This window comes from Pan troglodytes, chromosome 1 (genome assembly GCF_028858775.2).
Source record: "Pan troglodytes isolate AG18354 chromosome 1, NHGRI_mPanTro3-v2.0_pri, whole genome shotgun sequence".
NCBI classification, from domain to species: Eukaryota; Metazoa; Chordata; class Mammalia; order Primates; family Hominidae; genus Pan; species Pan troglodytes.
In genome coordinates, this window is record NC_072398.2 from 111,080,103 (window position 1) to 111,100,455 (window position 20,353).

General features: G+C 41.0%; 1 protein-coding gene across 38 annotated transcripts in view; it reads right to left on the reverse strand.

Annotated features, from left to right (window-relative positions):
* Positions 1-19,525, reverse strand: part of PTPN22 (protein tyrosine phosphatase non-receptor type 22) — a 57,623-nt gene extending 38,098 nt beyond the window's left edge. For 8 of the 38 annotated variants that reach the window (XR_010158654.1, XM_063814881.1, XM_063814884.1 and 5 more), the window contains exons 1-9: positions 19,057-19,525; positions 6,844-6,952; positions 6,502-6,578; positions 5,978-6,073; positions 5,239-5,277; positions 4,045-4,116; positions 3,879-3,938; positions 2,401-2,543; positions 1,965-2,070 (exon numbers count right to left, since the gene is read on the reverse strand). Coding sequence is in view for 37 of the 38 variants with exons in the window: in XM_063814881.1 (XP_063670951.1) it covers positions 1,965-2,070; positions 2,401-2,543; positions 3,879-3,938; positions 4,045-4,116; positions 5,239-5,277; positions 5,978-6,073; positions 6,502-6,578; positions 6,844-6,952; positions 19,057-19,143 (789 nt within the window). In the remaining variant the exon portion in view is untranslated. The remainder of the gene's footprint in view (positions 1-1,964; positions 2,071-2,400; positions 2,544-3,878; positions 3,939-4,044; positions 4,117-5,238; positions 5,278-5,977; positions 6,074-6,501; positions 6,579-6,843; positions 6,953-19,056) is intronic. The other 30 variants (XM_063814975.1, XM_063814890.1, XM_063814902.1 and 27 more) reach the window with 12 other exon arrangements.
* Positions 19,526-20,353: the final 828 nt, after the last annotated feature.

Here is a 20,353-nt window from a genome sequence, read left to right on the forward strand (position 1 = left end):
AAGTATGATTGCAGTAAGTTGAGTCCATCTATTAAAGCATCTTTGGATAAAGGAAGGGTAACTATATAATTTAGGACAGTGGCCCTCAAACTTCATCATGCATCACAATCACCTGGACAGCTTTCTGGGCCCCCATCTCTAGAGACATGATTCAATTCAATGGGGTGGGGCCCAGTAATTTGCCTTCACCTTAGGTTAGGTGCACCTAACCCCCTTGGGGTTCAACCCCTACACTATTGGAATCTCCAAAGATTGGAAAACAAACATTAAAGGACATATAAATTACAGACTTCCTGGGAGTCTGACAAAGTAGAAATAGAAATATTTGACCTATTTTCAGTATTTCACAAGAACTAACAGAAATCATATGTCTACTAAAACAGCTGCACAAGCTAAGTGAAATATCTAGTTTCCTTGGGTTTTGATTTTTGCTTTTTGTTTTGTTTTGTTTTTGAAACGGACTTTCACTCTTGCTGCCCAGGCTGGAGTGCAACAGCGCGATCTCGGCTCACTGCAGCCTCTGTCTCCCGGGTTCAAGCGATTCTCCTGCCTCAGCCTCCTGAGTAGCTGGGATAACAGGCATGTGCCACCAGGCCTGGCTAATTTTGTATTTTTAGTAGAGACAGGGTTTCTCCATGTCGGTCAGGCTGGTCTTGAACTCCCGACCTCAGGTGATCTGCCCACCTCAGCCTCCCAAAGTGCTGAGATTACAGGCATGAGCCACTGCAACCAGCCAAGTTTGCTTGGTTTTGATTAGAATTGTCAACTCAGAATGGCAACAGTAGAACAGTGATATCCAGTAAAATATAATGTGAGCCACATATGTGATTTTAAATTTTCTTTTTCTTTTTTCTTTTTTTTTTTTTGAGAAGGAGTTTCACTTTTGTTGCCCAAGCTGGAGTACAATGGCGTGATCTTGGCTCACTGCAACCTCCACCTCCCAGGTTCAAGTGATTCTCCTGTCTCAGCCTCCCGAGTAGCTGGTATTACAGGCATGCGCCACCACACCTGGCTAATTTTGTATTTTTAGTAGAGACAGAGTTTCACCATGTTGGTCAGGCTGGTCTCGAACTCCCAACTTTAGGTGATCAGCCTGCCTCGGCCTCCCAAAGTGCTGGGATTACCGTGTGAGCCACTATGCCCGGCCAAAAATTTCTTTCTTTTCCTTTATGTATTTTATTTTTATTTTTATTTTTTTGAGACGGAGTCTCTCTCTGTCACCCAGGCTGGAGTACAGTGGCTCAATCTCTGCTCACTGCAACCTCCACCTCCCGAGTTCAAGCAATTCTCCTGCCTCAGCCTCCTGAGTAGCTGGGATTACAGGCACATGCCACCATGCCTGGCTAATTTTTTTTTGCTTTTTTTTTTTTTTTTTTTGAGACAGAGTCTCACTCTGTCACCTAAGCTGGAGTGCAGTGGCGCGATCTTGGCTCACTGCAAGCTCCACCTCCTCAGTTCAAGCCATTCTCCCGCCTCAGCCTCCTGAGTAGCGGGGACTACAGGCGTCCACCACCACACCCGGCTAATTTTTTTGTATTTTTAGTAGAGACAGGGTTTCACCATGTTAGCCAAGATGGTCTCGATCTCCTGACCTCGTGATCCACCTGCCTCGGCCTCCCAAAGTGCTGGAATTACAGGCGTGAACCACCGTGCCTGGCCTAAATTTTCAAATAGACACATTCAAAACTGAAAAGAGGTGAAATTAATTTTAATAACATATCTTAGCCCAGTATATATTGCATTTCTAACAAGTTCTCAGGTGATGCTGATGCTTCTTGTCTGGGGACCACCCTTTAAGACCCACCTACCTGGGAACTAATTAAATCTTCTGACAGAGTGGGTCTACAAGTACATTTTCTAGAAAAGATGAATCATGAAGATAGATGTTTTGAAAAACCAAACAATTACTAAGTATGAAAGCAGTAGACTAAGCAAATGGGAAGTGCCTGCTGAGAGAAACTCACCCCATCTTTTAGCAACATCCATGTATAATCAATAGCACAAATAACACCAGTCCTTCCACAGCCAGCACTGAAATGAAAGATCACAGTAGCATGTATGCATGTATACCTAGAAAGAATGGACCATTGACAGTAGCTGGAAAATTTCACCAGCAGATTTGAGGAAGAAGATGCCTGGGGACAATTAAACTTTCCAAACCCCACCATTTCCCAGAGCCCATTTGTCATGCAAGAGGTCCTAGGCAACATCTCAGAGCAAGAGTCTCTAGAACTGTACTACTCACAAGTAACTTATCAGAAAAACATGAATTTAATGCTTAGGTTGAATTTATTATCGTTTGTTTCTGCTATTAACCTTTTCCCCTTTCAATTACACAGTCCTGGCCAGACTCTGACATTTGGTTCATTTTGGGTAGAAGGTTTATATATAGTGTCATACCTGCAGTGAATGCATATGGGAACACTGTCATCCTCTTGGTAACAACGTACATCCCAGATGAGCTCAAGAATAGGGTCTATAGATGAAGGTACATCATGGTCTGGCCAATTCTTGTAATGAAACTGGTAGATAGTTCGAGTTTCCTATAAAAAGTAGCCAGATGGGAGGGGAAGAGGGGCAAGGGCTGAAAAACCACCTATTGGGTATTATGCTCACTACCTGGGTGATGGGATTATTCAGTGGCATGCATGCAACAAACCTGCACATTTACGCCCTTGTGTCTTATATTCATAAGATTAAAGTTGAGGCTGGGTGTGGTGGCTTACGCCTGTAATCCTAGCACTTTGGGAGGCCGAAGCAGGCAGATTACTTGAGGTCAGGAGTTCAAGACCAACCTGGCCAACATGGGGAAACCCTGTCTCTACTAAAAATACAAAAGTTAGCCAGGCAAGGTGGTGAGCACCTGTAGTCCCAGCTACTGGGGAGGCCATGGCACAAGAGTTGCTTGGACCCAGGAGGCTCAGGTTGCAGTAAGCCAAGATTGCACCACTGCACACTCCACACTCCAGCCTGGGTGACAGAGCGAGACTCTGTCTCAAAAAAAAAAAAAAAAAAAAAAAAAAAGTTGAAATTATTTTTAAAATAGCCAGGATAATAAGACAACTTGTGGTTAGAACTCCACCTCATTATACCAAGACATCAGTCCGGCATACTAAGTTGTATCTATATCCTTTTTGAAATTTATTCCGGTTTCTTCTCTATAGATCTCAGGTGACCAGATGCTTTCTGAAAACCATTAAAAGTGATTTCAGGTCACTTACTATTGGTTTGTCCCCATCTGCCCCATTCACAGGAGGAAATAGCTAGATATGAAAATAGTTCAAACCAGTGTTTCCCAACTGGTATGCCTCCAATGTGTCACAATCATGCTGATATATTAAATCTTTTTGCCTTAGAGAAGCTGGGCAGGGCCTAGGGCAGCCTAAGCTCTCAAACTGGTCCCCAGTCTCTATGCACTGTTCAGCTTCTGTTCACCCTACAAATATTATCATTTTATATGTGTGCCATGGTATAGAATAGATTGAAGACATATTATAACAATGGTCTCTTCTTTTTTTCTTCTTCTTTGAGACACAGTCTTGCTCTGTCACCCAGGCTGCAGTGCAGTGGCACCATCTCGGTTCACTGCAACCTCCACCTCCAGGGCTTAAATGATTTCTCCTGCCTAAGCCTCTTGACTAGCTGGAACCACAGGCATGCACCACCATGCCCAGCTAATTTTTTGTGTGTTTTTAGTAGAGACAGGTTTTTGCCATGTCGGCCAGGCTCAAAGTTCTCTTGAATATGAAGACTCATTCACGACATCAAAGACCCTACCACTCCCCATTGTCTTATGCCCAGCCTGAGCTACACACATCTATATTTACTTGCCTGATCTCTATAGGCTTTTGAGTTTATCATTCTTATTTTATACTTACACTATTGAACTTAACTTTTAGAGTCCTGATTATATAATCAGATTTCCTTTTTTCAGCTTCCTAAAAAGAAAAAGAAGACTCAAGTATTAGTGATTGCAAAGACAAGCTCTCTATAAGGTAGACCCTGGAGGCTTTACTCAGACATGAGAACAGACATTACACTTACACAGGATACAGAGAAAGGGCCAAATTCCAGCTGCATCTCTCCTGGCTCAGCCCAGTAGCGCTCACACTTTTTCTGTTGCACAAAGCAGAATACAGTGATTTCCCTCCATATATTCTAGTCTCTTCCACTCTCTCATTTGGAAGCAAATTCAGCTCTATGTCCTTCACCTTAGGTTAGGTGCGTCTAACCCCTTTGGGCTTCAACCCCTACATTATTGGAATCTCCAAAGATGGGAAAACAAACATTAAAGGATATATAAATTACAGACTTCCTGGGAGTCTGAAAAAGTAGAAATAGAAATCTTTGACCTATTTTTAGTATTTCACAAGAACTAACAGAAATCATATGTCTACTAAAACAGCTGCACAAGCTAAGTGAAATACCTAGTTCCCTTGCTTTTGATTAGAATTGTCAACTCAGAATGGCAACAGTAGAACAGTGATATCCAGTAAAAATATAATGTGAACCACAAATGTAATTTTAAATTTTCAAACAGACACGTTAAAAAATGAAAAGAGGTGAAATTAATTTTAATAACATATCTTAGCCCAATATATCAAAACATTCTGACATGTAACCAATATAAAATAATTATCAGATATTTGGCATTTTTTACTAAGTCTTCAAAATCCAGTGTATATTTTATATTTATAGCTAATCTCAATTAGGATGCCAAATTTTGGAAATATTTTATTTCCATTTAGATTTAATAAAACTTACATTTGAAAAATTTTCACATACTCAAACAGCTTTCTGATAACTGAATTGCATGTCAGTTTTTAAGTTTAAATCAATTAAAATAATTGAGTTCCCCAGTCACATTAGCCATATTTTAAATGCTCAATAGCTGTATGTGGCTGGTGGATGCAATATTGGACAGCACAGGATTAAAAGCTCTGGCTGGCAGTTAAAGATATCTAATTAATAGAAATGGGCAAGTGATTTGTTAATCTTAAAAGCATACCTTGTTTTTAACTGTAAAACATAGGGTCTACTGAGAAAACAAACAAATAGGATTCTTAGGAGAAAAAAAAAAAAAATCCTCTGAGAATCACGTGGCATTCCCAAACTGAAAACTAGGAAGATGACATAAGTTTTATCTAGGTACACTCAGGTAAGTTCTGCTGCCAATTTCCCTCTCCTTTTTCTTCTTTCCTTTGTTTTAAGGTCAGCAGGTACTAGAAAGTAACTTACCTTTCCCATTTCATACTCCATGCATGCCATAACAATGATCTGGGGGATGAAATAGATAGAAACTTAAACATTCATATATAGTTAGAAAGAGCAGTTAATACATGGATCCCAGAGTCAGAAAGTATTCACCGTTCTTTTTTCTGTTTTGTTGTTTTTTTTAACCAAAAAATAAATCCTGGTGACTTATAAAATATTGCTGCTACTCTTCCTTCATTCTGACAATACTTCCCCTTTCTCTGTTCAGACCAGTAATCTTGTTACCAAATGAGCCTGTCAAGGTAAGAACTTTCTAATTTTTAAATTTATTTTTATTATTTTTTAAAACTTATTTATTTTTGAGACAGGGTCTCATTCTGTCACCCAGGCTGGAGTGCTGTGGCACAATCTCAGCTTACTGCAGTCTCAACCTCATGGGCTCAAGCGATTCTCCCATATCAGCTTCCTCAGTAGCTGGGACTATAGGCACACACCACCACTCCCAGCTAATTTTTGTATTTTTTGTAGAGACAGGGTTTTGCCATGTTGCCCAGGCTGGTCTAGAACTCCTAGGCTCAAGCTATCCACCCCTCTTGGCCTCCCAGAGTACACCTGGCTGAGAACTTTCATTTCCTTGGACAAGAATGGCATTGTGATTCTGACTAAAAGATGCCTGAACCCTGAAGTTCCACTGACCAATTTTTTAAAAGCACTGTTTTTAATAAAGTAGAGAATAAAGTAACAGAAGCAACACCATACTTACAAGGACACTATATTCCCAAATCATCCTCCAGAAGTCCAGGAGGGTTGTAGATAAAGGACCCTGGGTGGCAATATAAGCCTTGGGTCCATAAACTCCCTAAAGGGGAACAGAAATTACACGGGGTGACTACAAATAATACCCTGTTCTCACCTAGTCCTCCGCTTCCTTTTTTTTTTTTTTTTGAGATGGTCTCACTGTGTTACCCAGGCTGGAGTGCAGTGGCATAATCACAGCTCACTGCAGCCTTGACCTCCTGGCTTCAGGCAATCCCCTTACCTCAGCCTCTCCAGTAGCTGGGACTACAAGCGCATGCCACCACACCTGGCTAATTTTTTAACTTTTTGTTGAGATGGGGTCTCATATGTTGCCCAGGCTGGTCTGAAATTCTTGCGTTCAAGTGATCTTTCCGCCTCAGCCTCCCAAAGTGCTGGGATTACAGGCATGAGCCACTGAGTCCAGCCAGCCCTCCCCTTTTTTTGGGTATCTAGAGAAATATGGAATGCTTTTATTTTCTTTCACTGTACCTTAATGAAGTTGGCATTGATGTAGCTGGAATCCTCATCAGAGGTTATCAGGGATAGTTCTACCCGGCTATAATCATCTATAATACAAAAGACAGACATAGTACAATTAAGAGGGCTTAGTCGGCAGATTTAAATCAGGGCCTAACACTGTGAATAGTGTATGCTCATGAGTGAACAAGTGAGTGAATGAATGAATGAATATTCTTTTGCAGTCATAAATAGTACAAACTAAGTTGTCAATGCCATGTTCCAAGATCAGGATCAGTAAGCAATGGGTACAAAGAGATAGTAATGATTGAGTTTGGGAGAAAGTATGAGTTTATAGAGAGAAATGGAACTTACAGGGCAAAATATCCTTATATCTGTTTTTCTTGATATTCTTGGGCTTCTCAGCCACAGTTGTAGGATAGGTTTTGTCTGCCTTGTACTTGGTAGATTGCCTTTTCAGCTTCTGTAATAAGATTCCAAGAAAAATTAATCTTCCTAGAGAAATGAGGTAAGAAGCTATCTCTAAAGAGCTTTCCTTTTCCACTGGCAAAACATTCTACCTCAACCCTTTTATTATCTTCTGGTTCTGACTCCGTTCAGGACAGAGCTGCAGAGCATAAGGAGACCTGAGTTCAGTGACATTTGGGGAAGTGAAAAGATCACACTTACTGCAGCTGAGCCATAGATAGCATGAACTTAAAAGTGAAACTTGTGAATATTTTAAGAACCAAATATCTTCTGGAAGCAAGCTATATGCTCCACCCAACGGGCAGATATTAAAAGCTTAATTTACTTTCTTTATAACTGCTTTTTAGTTAAATGGTCAACTGGAAAATAATTAAGTTCTATTAGTCTTTTTACTTCAGATCGCTTTTTTTTCTAAGTGGAAGTGGAGCTTAAGCTGAATAAAATTTCTCTATATCTAGCAAAATTTCAAAGATTTCAGTTCCAAAAGCAGTCACTTTTTTTTTTTTTTTTTTTTTTTTGAGATAAAGTTTCACTCTGTCACCCAGGCTGGAGTGCAGTGGCTTGACCCAGCTCAATGCAGCCTCAACTTTCTGGGCTCAGGTGATTCTTCCACCTCAGCCTCACCTCCCAACTCAGCCTTACCTCCTGAAAGCTGGGACCACAGGCGCGAGCATCACACCTGGATAGTTCTCATATTTTCAGTAGAGAAGGGATTTCACCATGTTGCCCAGGCTGGTCTCAAACTCCTGGGCTCAAGCAATCCACCTTCCTTGGCCTCACATAACTTTTATTACTGTAGATTATCATAATTGTTCTATTGTATTACTAGCTATTATTGCTAATCTCTTATTGTGCCTAATTTATAAATTGACCTTAATTATAGATATGTATGTATAGGTAAAAACAACATAGTGTACGTAAGATTTGGTACTATCTGCAGTTTCAGGCATCTACTATAGGTCTTCAAACACATCCTCCGTATATAAAGAGAGCCTACTGTAGTTTGAATTCCTCTGGATTTTCAGAACTGGATTTGAGAGGAGAGATACTGAACTGATATCTTTTTGTTTGTTTGTTTGTTTAACTTTGAACCCCAAGAAGCTACTGAACTATCTTTATAGCATATTTTTACTTCAAGATGGATATGGATACAAGTGGACTAATTTGGGAATTTAAGGACACATGAAAGACTAGGCTGAATTTCAGCTGAAGTTACACCAATTTTTCAAATCTCTCTGCTCCTAAGCAACTTCAGAATGATCATTTTCAGGTTGCTGTTGATCCCAGGGCTGCTGAAAAGATCTCAAGTCCCAGAACAGTTTCTTCTAGGAGTCTCCAGAACTAAGCTCGGTGCATACTCCTTGTTATACTGTTTTTATTTATTTTTGTTTTATTTTGCTTGTGGAACGCTTTCTAGGGAGAATGCTATACACAAAGCCCTTTGCGTAAGATATGCTTCAATTAATTTGGCAAAATGTTACAGATAAAGGTGATGGGTGTGTGTGTGTATGTGTGTCCTATATTTGTTTAGCTGCCTTCACTGCTACCTTCAACAATAAGGCAGAATGGCTTTCATTTTTCCTACTCCTTTCCTCCCCCTGGAGTAATCTAGCTGGATGACAAAAGCAGACACTCTTAGCAAAACATCACACAGGAAATGCCTACAGAATTATTCATTTGTAATGTATGAAAGATTTGATTTTTTTCCCTCAAACATCTTATCTTAAGGTCATACCACTGTGAAGTCTTCCTTTTTCTTTCTGTTTTTTGTTTGTTTGTTTTTGTTTTTGTTTTTGAGACAAAGTCTTGCTCTATCGCCCAGGCTGGAGTGCAGTGGCATGATCTCGGTTCACTGCAACCTCTGCCACCCAGGTTCAAGCAATTCTCATGCCTCAGCCTCCAAAGTAGCTGGGGTTACAGGCGCCCGCCACCATGCCTGGCCAATTTTTTGTATTTTTGGTAGAGACAGGGTTTCACCATGTTGGCCAGGATGGTCTGGAACTCCTGACCTCGTGATCTGCCCGCCTTGGCCTCCCGAAGTGGTGGGATTACAGGCGTGAGCCACCGCGCCCGGCCAATTTTTTTTTGTATTTTTAGTAGAGACACGGTTTCGCCATGTTGGCCAGGCTGGTCTTGAACTCCTGACCTCAAGTGATCCCCCCACCTCAGCCTCCCAAAGTGCTGGGATTATAGGCATGAGCCACCGCGCCCGGCAGGCTTCATTTTTCTCTTCCACCTCTCTTCCTGCCAGACTCCCGGGCTCCAATATCCCAAGAAAGAACAAATTAGGGCAAAATTAGGGCAGAAAAAGTAATAAACTACACCAGAAAAGGAGGAACCCTGAAAGTAGAAAGCAAAAGGTTATAAAAGAGGAAGCAGGGTCATGGGGATGGGTTTAAGTTTGTGAAGAAAAGATATGAGATCTAAAGGGTGAAGGTATTTCTTTGCCAACTACAAGGTAGGGGTGTGAGTTCCCTAGAGGAAGTACCATAAGAGAAGTCAGGGGAATAGTTGCCAAGAGGATAAAGTGAAGAGGCTGGGTGCGGTGGCTCACACCTGTAATCCCAGCACTTTGGGATGCCGAGGCAGGCAGATCACTAGGTCAGGAGTTCGAGACCAGCCTGGCCAGCATAGTGAAACCCCGTCTCTACCAAAAATACAAAAAAAATTAGCTGGGCGTGGTGGCAGACCCCTGTAATCCCAGCTACTCAGGAGGCTAAGGCAAGGAGAATCGCTTGAACCTGGAAGGCAGAGATTGCAGTAAGCTGAGATCGCACCACTGCACTCCAGCCTGGGTGACAGTGTGAGACTCCGTCTCAAAAAAAATAAAAATAAAAATAAAAAAGAGAATAAAGTGAAGAGAGAGCTCAACATCCCTCGTGGGCCCTGAAATAGGGTGGAATGTGTGAGAAACCAGATTCTGTGTGTGCTTGATAAGCTAATAGTAAGTTCATTTGGTTTGTAGATGATACTACCCCTTTCGTTTCAAGAAAGGAGAGGAGAATGGGGATCCTGGCCAGTATAACAAGGAGTATTAGATTCTAGAAATTCGGATTGAGTCATTTGCATGTTATTCTCACAGACTAGTAAATAAAATAAAATCACTCCCAAAAGAGAACAGAAAGTAAAAGAAAGCACAAGACCACGATATCTTTGCCTTGAAGGACTACATTACTGGATAGAAGACATAGCATTTTAGAGACATTTTAGGGAGAGGAAAATTAAACTTGGCCCTCCTGTGCTAGGTGGGAGAACACAAAGTTTGGCTGTCTCGAGAACTCTGCAAGGTAGTTCCTCAGTGCCTTGCAAATATAGGTCAGTATTATACCAAGCCTCCATCAGGACAGAAGAAGTGCAAGTGGTAAGGAATGGCATTAGGAGCTCAGGCTTCTAAATCCAGTAATCAGGAGAACTACCAGTAGGAATGGAGGACAAGACTGAATTGTACGAGCGTGCAATGCAATCATCTTCAACAAGACTGACAAACTTATCGAGGTTAGTTTCCAGTGCAATAGTGGGGCAAATGGGTAGGTGGGTAGGCAATAGCTAAATTGGGGTGAGTAAACCAAGAGGTTCAACTTTAGATACATAAAATGTGAGAAAATGGCAAGAAATGTGTGTGTTGCTGGTTGGTTGGTTGGTTGGTTGGTTGGTTGGTTTTTGAGACAGAATCTTGCCTTGTCACCCAGCAGAGAGTACAGTGGCGCAATCTTGGCTCACCGCAACCTCTGCCTCCCAGGTTCAAGTGATCCTCCCACCTCAGCCTCCTGAGTAGCTGGGATTACAGGCACCTGCCACCATGCCCAGGTAACTTTTGTATTTTTATTAGAGACAGGGTTTTACCATGTTGGCCAGGCTGGTCTTGAACTCTTGACCTCAAGTGATCCGCCTGCCTCAGCCTCCCGAAGTGTGGGGATTACAGGTGTGAGCCACTGCGCTCAGCCAAGAAATGTGTTTTAAGTGTCCTGTGAGTAAATGAAAATGTAGGACTAGATGGTCCCTAGTGAGAGGCTGGAGATGGTGTTAGAGAAATCAGCTTCAGAGGTGATGTGATACATTTATTTGGTGACATTTTTAAAAATTGCACCTTAATGTGCACAAAGGTCAAGAAATGCTGATAAATATGTTCAAGTGATAGGCTGATTCACAGGAATGAGTAGTGTCAATTCATAGATGTTTGTGCACTTGCTCTGTAGGAAGTACCTTGTTGATAACTGTTTGGTTAGTATCATTACTATAATATACACAGAACCAGGATGTATCTATGTCTCCTTTATAGAACCAAGATGTAGCCAGATCTTTGATATGTCTCTGGTCTTCTAATGAATCTCCAGAAGTTGCAATAGTACCAGTCTGATTTCTAGTATAGTTTAAACCGTTAGCACTTAAACCTGGCCTTCAGAACTAGGTATCTTCTTTCTGTTAGGATTCAATGAATCCTTTATATTTAATAAATATATATATATATATTTTTTGACATGGGGTCTCACTCTGTCATCCAGGCTAGAGTGTAGTGGCGCGATCTCGGCTCACTGCAACTTTGCCTGCAATCCCAGCTACTCGGGAGGCTGAGATAGGAGAGTCACTTGCGGTGAGCCAAGATCGCACCACTGCACTCTGGTCTGGGCAAAAAGAGCAAAACTCCATCTCAAAACAGACAAACAAACAAACAAACAAAAAACTGAAATTGTGGTAAGTGCTATGAAAAATAACAAATGGTGCTAATAAGAACTTACAATAGAAGATTTGATCTATTCAAAGAGGTCCAGAAAGCTTTCTCTGGCCAGGTGTGGTGGCTCATGGTTGTAATCTCAGCACTTTGGAAGGCTGAGGCTGGAGGATCACTTGAGTCCAGGAAGTCAAGTCTGCAGTGAGCTATGATCAAGCCACGGCACTCCAGCCTGGGTGACAGAGCAAGACCCTGTCTCCAAAAAAAAAAAAAAAAAAAAAAAAAGAAAGAAAGAAAAGAAGAAAAGAAAAGAAAGCTTTCTTTGAAGAATTGACCACCAAATTGAGATCTAAAGAATTATTAGTCGGGCATGGTGGCTCACACCTGTAATCTCAACACTTTGGGAGGCTGAGATGGGAACTCTAGAGGTTGAGGCTGCAGTAAGCCATGATCACACCACTGCACTCCAGCCTAGATGACCAAGTGAGGCCCTGTCTCAAAAAAAAAAAAAAAAAAAAAAAAGGCCAGGCATGGGGGCTCACGCCTATAATCACTTTGGGAGGCCAAGGAGGGCAGATCACGAGGTCGGGAGATCGAGAGATCATCCTGGCTAACACAGTGAAACCTTGTCTCTACTAAAAATACAAAAAATTAGCCGGGCATGGTGACACACACCTGTAGTCCCAGCTATTCAGGAGGCTGAGGCAGGAGAATAACTTGAACCCAGGAGGCAGAGGTTGCAGTGAGCAGAGATCGCGCCACTGCACTCCAGCCTGGGTGACAGAGCGAGACTCCGTCTCAAAAAAAAAAAAAAACAAAATTACCAAATGTTATCTAGGTAAAGAGGAGTGTGAGGAATGTTCAAGGCAGAGGTAACAACATGTGTGCAAGGCCCTATGGCAGAGGAAGCATGGCAAGGACAAGAAAATGAGCATGCTATAAGAAGCTGGAGAGACAACATGTAGGACATTGATAGCCATTTTAAAAGGTTCTTTGGGAGGTAAATGAAGTTCTATTTGTGAAGCATTTTTAGCACAGAGTCTGGAACACAGTTCTATGGATTAGCTGTTGTTACTGTGGAAAGTAGATGAACAGAAAACATATATAAGGAAATGCAGATTTAAAATAATCATGGAACATTTTAAGGCTCAGAAATCCAATGAATGAAATTAACATAATAAAGTACTATTTTATGCTAGTTATATCAGAAAAAAAGTCATGATTTTTACCTGATACAGTTTAAGTACAGAGGTTAAGAGGCTTTGAAAAAAAACAGACTGGTTTCAAATCCGGGCTTTTCCATTTCATGGGTAAAATGAACATAATATTTTCCTCTTGGGGTAGTTGTAACGATTAAACGAGATCACGTACGGCAAAGCACTTAGCAGATTGCCTAGTACATAGTAAGTAGGCAAAATGTTTTCATCTTTTATTCTCTTTTATATTTATTAAGTCTAGCAAGGTGGTAGAGAAGATGATAAATTCACATATTGCAAATTAGAAAAACTCCTTTGGAAATACATTTGGTAATACTTAACCAATTAGATGCTAATAGTCTTTGACCCAGTAATAACATTTTTGGGGATCTAGCCTAAGGATTAATCCAAAAGAAGGGAAAAACCACATGGAAAAATATATTCATATTAGTGTTATCAATAATCATGAAAAATTAGAAATAACTGTTTAACAAAGGAGAAATAAATTATTTGGGTATTACTATGTCTCAGGAAGTTTATATACTTATTATCTTCACAGCAGTTCTTCAAAGTGAATATTATTCCCACATTTTACTGACTTAATCCAAGGTCACACAGCTAATCATGGGCATAACTTAAATTCAAACCAAGATTTATATGACTCCAAAGTTTTTATGACTTCAGATGACAAAGCAAGACTACCTGAAATTGAAATTCAGTTCCACCACTTACTAGCTATGTGACTCTGAGCAAGTTAATTGACCTCTCTGTTTGTTTCCTCACCTATAAAATGGAAATGAAAACAGTACCTTCCTCAATGGAGCAAATGAGTTTATATATGAGTGTTTAGAACAGTGTCTGTAAGAGGTATAGAAGCATTCTCTATTATGATTATTATTCTTTCATTATAAAACCAGATGGACAGGCTGGGCGCGGTGGCTCACACCTGTAATCCCAGTACTTTGGGAGGCCAAGGCAGGCAGATCACGAGGTCAAGGGATTGAGACCATCCTGGCCAACATGATGAAACCCCATCTCTACTAAAAATACAAAAATTAGCTGGGTGTGGTGGCACACTCCTGTAGTCCCAGCTACTCAGGAGGCTGAGCCAGGAGAATAGCTTGAACCCGGGAGGTGGTGGTTGCAGTGAGCCGAGATCATGCCACTGCATTCCAGCCTGGTGACAGAGTGAGACTCCATCTCAAAACAACAACAACAACAACAACAACAACAAAACCCACATAGACAAATATATGTCCATGTGATGATGCTGCATCATCAACTATTAAAAATCATATACATTTTAATCAGCCTGATAATTTTGGTATAATGGTAAGTGAAAATATGAGAACACAAAATTGTATCTATGCTATAATTACAATAATATTAAAAAATTACATAAATGGACAAGAACTAGAAGATCCACAAAAAAAGCTATTGTTGGTTTTCATGTGTGCGTATGACAGGGTCCCACTCTGTCTCCCTGGCTGGTGTGCAGTGGTGCAATCTCAGCTCACTACAACCTCCACCCCCTGGGGTCAAGTGATCCTCCCACCTCAGCCTCCCAGGTAGCTGGGATTACAGGCATGTGCCACCACTTCTGGCTAATTTTTTATTTTTAGTGGAGACGGGGTTTCATCATGTTGCCCAGGCTTGTCTTGAACTCCTGGACTCAAGCCATCTGCTCATCTCAGCCTCTCAAAGTGCTGGGATTACAGGCGCGAGCCACCTCACCTGGCCAAGATCCACAAAAAAAGTTTTGATTTGTTAGAATGTTGGTATTATGGTGAGTTTACTTTCTTTTAACTTTCAATAATATTGTTTTATAACAATAATAAGGAACGTTTGAAAATACCTTTAGAAATTTCAACAGTATAGTTGCATCCTGCTGTTTCTGCTGTGTAGAAAGTATACTAACTATGTCCTTACCCTAAAACTTACCCTAAAACTAGGTCCTTTGAGAGACTCAGTGTCATTGGATGAAGTAGAACACTATTGGATAAGGATTAATGTTACAGCTCTGTAATAAGACAGATCTGAGTTAAATTTCATCTCTATGGCTGAACAGCTGAGTGAGCTTAGGCCCATTATTTAACTTCTCAGAGCTTCAGTTTCCTCATTTGTAAGTCAGAAATCACATTTGTAGCTATTTCACAGGGTTTTCTTAAGGAGTAGTAAATAAGAAAATGAATGTTGATGTTTCCTTGACCACCTCACCCAGACTATCACAATTATATTAAATATTTAATATAGCAATTAGTTGTTTAATGTCTGCCTCTCTAAGACATATCTATTGCCTTATAACATAAGCTCCACTAAAGCATGGAGCATTGCATTGCATTCCTAGCATCTAGGGCATTACTTTGCACACAATAAGCACTCAATGAATGTTTATATGAATGTATAAAAACCTTAGATGGGTGGTCAGTGGTAGTTTCAACTACAGAAAAGTTACTGAATTTAGTCCTGGCACAGGGAAAAGACATAAGCAGCATGGCACTGGCTTCAGCTGCCATTAACAGGACTGCCACATCCAATTATGAATACAGTCCTCTCACAGTATCTGTAGGGGACTGGTTCCAGGACCACCCCCTTCAATTACCAAAATCTGTGGATGCTCAAGTCCCTCATATAAAATGGCATAGTATTTACACATACTATACATGACCTCTTGTATATTTTAAATCATCTCTACATTACTTATAATACCTAATACAATGTAAATGCTAGATAAATTGTTGTTATGCTTTATATTTTTTATTTTTTGTTGTTGTGTTATTTTTTGTATTTTTTTCAAATATTTTTGATCCATAGTTGGTTGAATCCAAGGATGTAGAACTTGGGGATACAGACGGCCATCTGTATTGTTCTCTGTACAAAGATGTATGGCCAAGAAGGAAGTGGAGACTGAAATCTGAACCATGGACCTTGGGAGAGGGTAAAGGGGTTAGGATGCTCAGGGAATCTACCTGGAAATAGAGATGCCTTTTGATAATTCCCTTAAAGTTACCACCAGTTAAGTGAACAGTGGCCTTGTGTCACAGAATCAGTCCTCAAACCTTGGAAACATAAAATCCTGGGAGAATACATTAAGGGCTTAAGATGGGACACAGAACATGACCAGATGGAAAGCCCTCTGATTTAGTGGAAGTATTTACCTTGTCCAAGCAAGCAGTCTAGCCTCATTCACTACTCCTCTACTCCCCCAAAGCTCTCTATCTGGTGTCTCATCTGAAACCTTTAGATGGAGCTGAGAGGAAGACTCTATTTTTCCACTGGAGGACATGAGTCAGTGAACAGTGAGGTTACACTTAATCACTACCCAAAAACAAGGTCCTTAAAATCAGGAGCTAGAAAAGCAAGGAAGTGATTAATATAAAAGTCAGGATAGTGATTATCCCTTGGCCAGGGTAGGACAGGACAGGGGCAGATGGGTGTAGGGGACCTGATGGGGCATGGGTCTTCGGGGGTCTGACAGTTTCTTGACTTGGGTAGTGGTTGCACTGCTAATGGTTGCTTTATAATTATACTTAAATGTTTTATGTACTTTTCTAAATGTGTATTATATTGCACAATATTAAGCAGCTAAAAAAAACTATAACAAGTTTTTAAGCAGGGAAAAAATGACCAGATTTGGCTGGGCGTGGTGGCTCATGCCTATAATCCTAGTACTTTGGGAGGCTGAGGCGAGTGGATTACCTGGTTGGACAGACCAGCCTGGCCAACATGGTGGAACCTTGTCTCTACTAAAAATACAAAATTAGCCAGGCGTGGTGGCTCATGCCTGTAATCCCAGCTACTTGGGAGGCTGAGGCAGGAAAATCGCTTGAACCAGGGAGGTGGAGGCTGCAGTGAGCCGAGATGGTGTCATTGCATTCCAGCCTGGGTGACAAGAGCAAAACTTTGTCGCCCCCCCAAAAAAAGACCAGATTTGTATGATTAAAAGATCACTTGGGTGTTGAACTGAAAATTGACTGAAGGTGGGGCAAGGCTAGAGGCAGAGAAGCCAGTTAGGAGGTAGCTGCTATATTTTGGTGAGAAATTATAATGACTTTAGCTGAGAAAAGGTAAAATATTAGGGATATAGTCTACATTTTTTTTTTTTTTTTGAGACAGAGTTTCGCTCTTGTTGTCCAGGCTGGAGTGCAACAGCTCTATCTCAGTTCACTGCAACCTCTGCCTCCCGAGTTTAAGCGATTCTCCTGTGTCAACCTCTTGAGTAGCTAGGATTACAGGTGCCTGCCACCACGCCCAGCTAATTTTTGTATTTTTAGTAGAAATGGGGTTTCATTATGTCAGCCAGGATGGTCTCAAACTCCTGACCTCAGGTGATCCACCCGCCTCGGCCTCCCAAAGTGCTGGGTTTACAGGTATGAGCCACTGCCCCCGGCCAGTCTACATTATTTTTAAAAACACAACCAAAATAAAACAGAGGCCGGCATTGCCCCTCAGCCCACTTTTTACATCTATGCCTTGGGTTACCTTGGCTTAGGAATTATAGTCCAGGGGCAGGGACATGTATACACATGTGCTAGAACTTCCTACTTACCTCCTTTCAGGTAACTCTACCAGAGGGGCTCAGACTGATCAGCCAGTGGCAGTGAGAGCACATTTTTCATAGTACCACAAGATTATCCATGTTGAGCTGACATCGGAGTTCCTATCTTAATATCGAATCACTCAATAATATCTAATTACTCAAGACGTTCAGAGTGTTTTCACATCTGCTATCCGGTACCAGAGTGTTAGCTCCAGGAGGCAAAGGTTTTGGTTCTTTTTGTTCACTGCTGTATTTTTAGTGCTTAGAACTGAACTTGGTACATACTAAGTGCTCAATAAATGGTACTCAATAAATGGCCACATTTAATGATTGTTATTGATATTTAATCATCACAACAATCCTGTGAGGATAGGTAGGACATGAATTATTATCCCCATTTTATAAGTTAGAAAACAGAGAGATTTAAGAACATGTCAAATACTTCATAATTTGGTGAAAAAAAATCATGATTTAATTTCAGGTTTGTACTTCAGTTCCCCTCTTTCCACCCATTTCTTCACAACTGAAGAGCTAAGGTTTAAAATTCTTATATCTCTGAAACGCCAGCTGTAAGCATTCTAAAATACATGATAGGTACTATTAGACACCCTATGTTATCTGATATCTCAGCTTGTAGGGTGAATGAGGCCTACCCAGCTGCCACTGCATCAATAATCACAGTTCTCTCAAAGGAGATTCATTGTTCTTCTGGGTAATCTAATCCACCCAACCTGAAGCTACCTTGTACTCATGTTTCCCTCCTTGACCTACACTTGTCTCTACTCTCCATCCTAGCCATTCCACTTCTCCAAGCAAAAGAAGTTAAGGAAGCCCTGTTATTGAAAAAACACATGTTATAATGTATTTTTCATATGAAAAAGAAAAGAAAAATGATGGCCAGACATAGTGGTTCATGCCTGTAATCCCAGCACTTTGGGAGGCAAGATGGGAGGATTGCTTGAAGCCAGGAGTTCGAGACCAGCCTGGGCAAAAAAGCAAGGCTCATATCTATAAAAAAGAAAAAAATAACTTTTTTTTAAATTAGCCAGGCATGGCGATACACACCTGTGGCCCCAGCTACTCAGGAGGCTGAGGCAAGAGAATCACTTGAGGCCAGGAGTTCAAGGCTACAGTGAGCTGTGGTTGCACTGCTGCACTCCAGCCTGGATGACAGAGTAAGATTCTGAATCTTAAAAAAACAAACAATAACAACAAAAAAAACTGTGGCAGTGGGTAGTTTTGGTGCTCTTCAAAAACCTTTGTCAACCAAATAGAATGCCAGAGGGGAGGCTAAAAATGTAATATTGCATGAAAAGTTAACATTGGTCTCTTTCTTCTTAATATTAATTAAAATTAGTAATATAAAGCATAAACCACAACTTAGATACCTGGGGAAATCTGGATGTTCAATTAATATTAGTGTTTTTACCTCTGGAGTTGTATATGTCTTCTGTAGGATTCCTAACCAAACTCCAAAGAACTAGCAAACAAAATATTAAAACCAGTAATTTTGAGAGAATACCTGAAATACATGCAAACCACTCAGAGAAGTCAAACTTTTTTTTTTCTGTCTTCCCCGCCAAGGTCTGATATTTACTTTATCCCAAGAGCAATTTGGTCTCGGAAAATTGGACCCCCATAGTCAGTTAAATAGTGTATGTAACTACCCTGAGAGGGTCACATACAGGACTCACCAGAAATTCATTGGCAAACTCCTCTTTAGTAATTTTCTTGCTTTGGGCCTCATCCAGGAACTTCTGCAGAATTTCTCTTTGGTCCATGCTGCAGAGCAAGAAAAATAGTCTATAAGTAGGTTGAGGGAGGGCATGTCAAATGTGTGTCATGGCCGAGACACCTCCAAAAAGCCACTGCTGCTGCCTGAGCAGAGCATGCTGAAGGCTGTGGTTTACTGACTTCATCACAAGCCCTAGAGGAAATTAGTACGTAACCACCTTCTGTGGTCACATAACGCAGCCATCATCTCACTCCAGGGCCCTAGCGCCTTCCTTCTCAGCAAAGGAACCTGGTTACAATTCAAATTTTTAACAAACAAGAGGCTAACCAGGACGTAAAGTGTGGTCTGCTTAACTGAGATTATTCCATTCCATCACACATATGCAAAACTCACCTTTCTTCTTGCCTCCCAGAGAAAGAGCAGAATTACAGGTCTCCTGAATGAGTTCTGTCTCTCCCCATTTTCCCAGTGAGCACAAGGGCCAAGTTGACACCTTCTGTTTCCTTATGTCCCAAATGAACTCTGCAAAGTTCAGTTAGGCCCAGGAAAGAAGACAGACACTGTTTAGAGTGACATGTCTTCTACCCGGACTGTTCATCGAAAGGTTTCTTGTCAGTGTGATCAATGAGAAACTTCTGTTCATCACAGAAGGTATTTTTATTCATAACTTTTAAGTCTGCTATATATACCTCAAACTCCCTTTTGAATGAAGCAAAGTCAGATGCTTCTGACAGTCTGTGTCTCTCCCAGGACTGGGAAAGTGCTGACCTCCATTAAGGGAAGTGTTGATTTCAGCACCTCTTCAACCCTCCCAGTAACCTTTGAAGCTTCACTTGGGTTCTGGATATAAAGACTAAGAGTGTTGGTCTATATAGGATCTAGAGCAAGTGGCCCCCACAAGGAGCACCTGACCAGACAGTTAGCTCAATACCCTGCATATGTAATGCTGGTAAACTGTGATGGAACAAAAAGAAAGTAAAATCAACCACCTTGCTGACAACATTGTAACTTTTAGGGCAGAAAGCCTGAAGAACTGTTTCTAAAGAACACATTTCTACTCTGCAACCAATGTCTTAGGAAATAAATTTGTTTCAGGAAGTTATGCTGTGCCTGTGGCATTTTGGCCCTGAAAGGCAGGCTCTTCTAGAAAAACTTTCCACATTTCAGCTTGCATAACCTCTCAATGGGTACAAGTCTACCCAAGTGCCTAATTCAGTGTGAGAACATCCCAAAATCAGTATATCATCTTTGTTGAA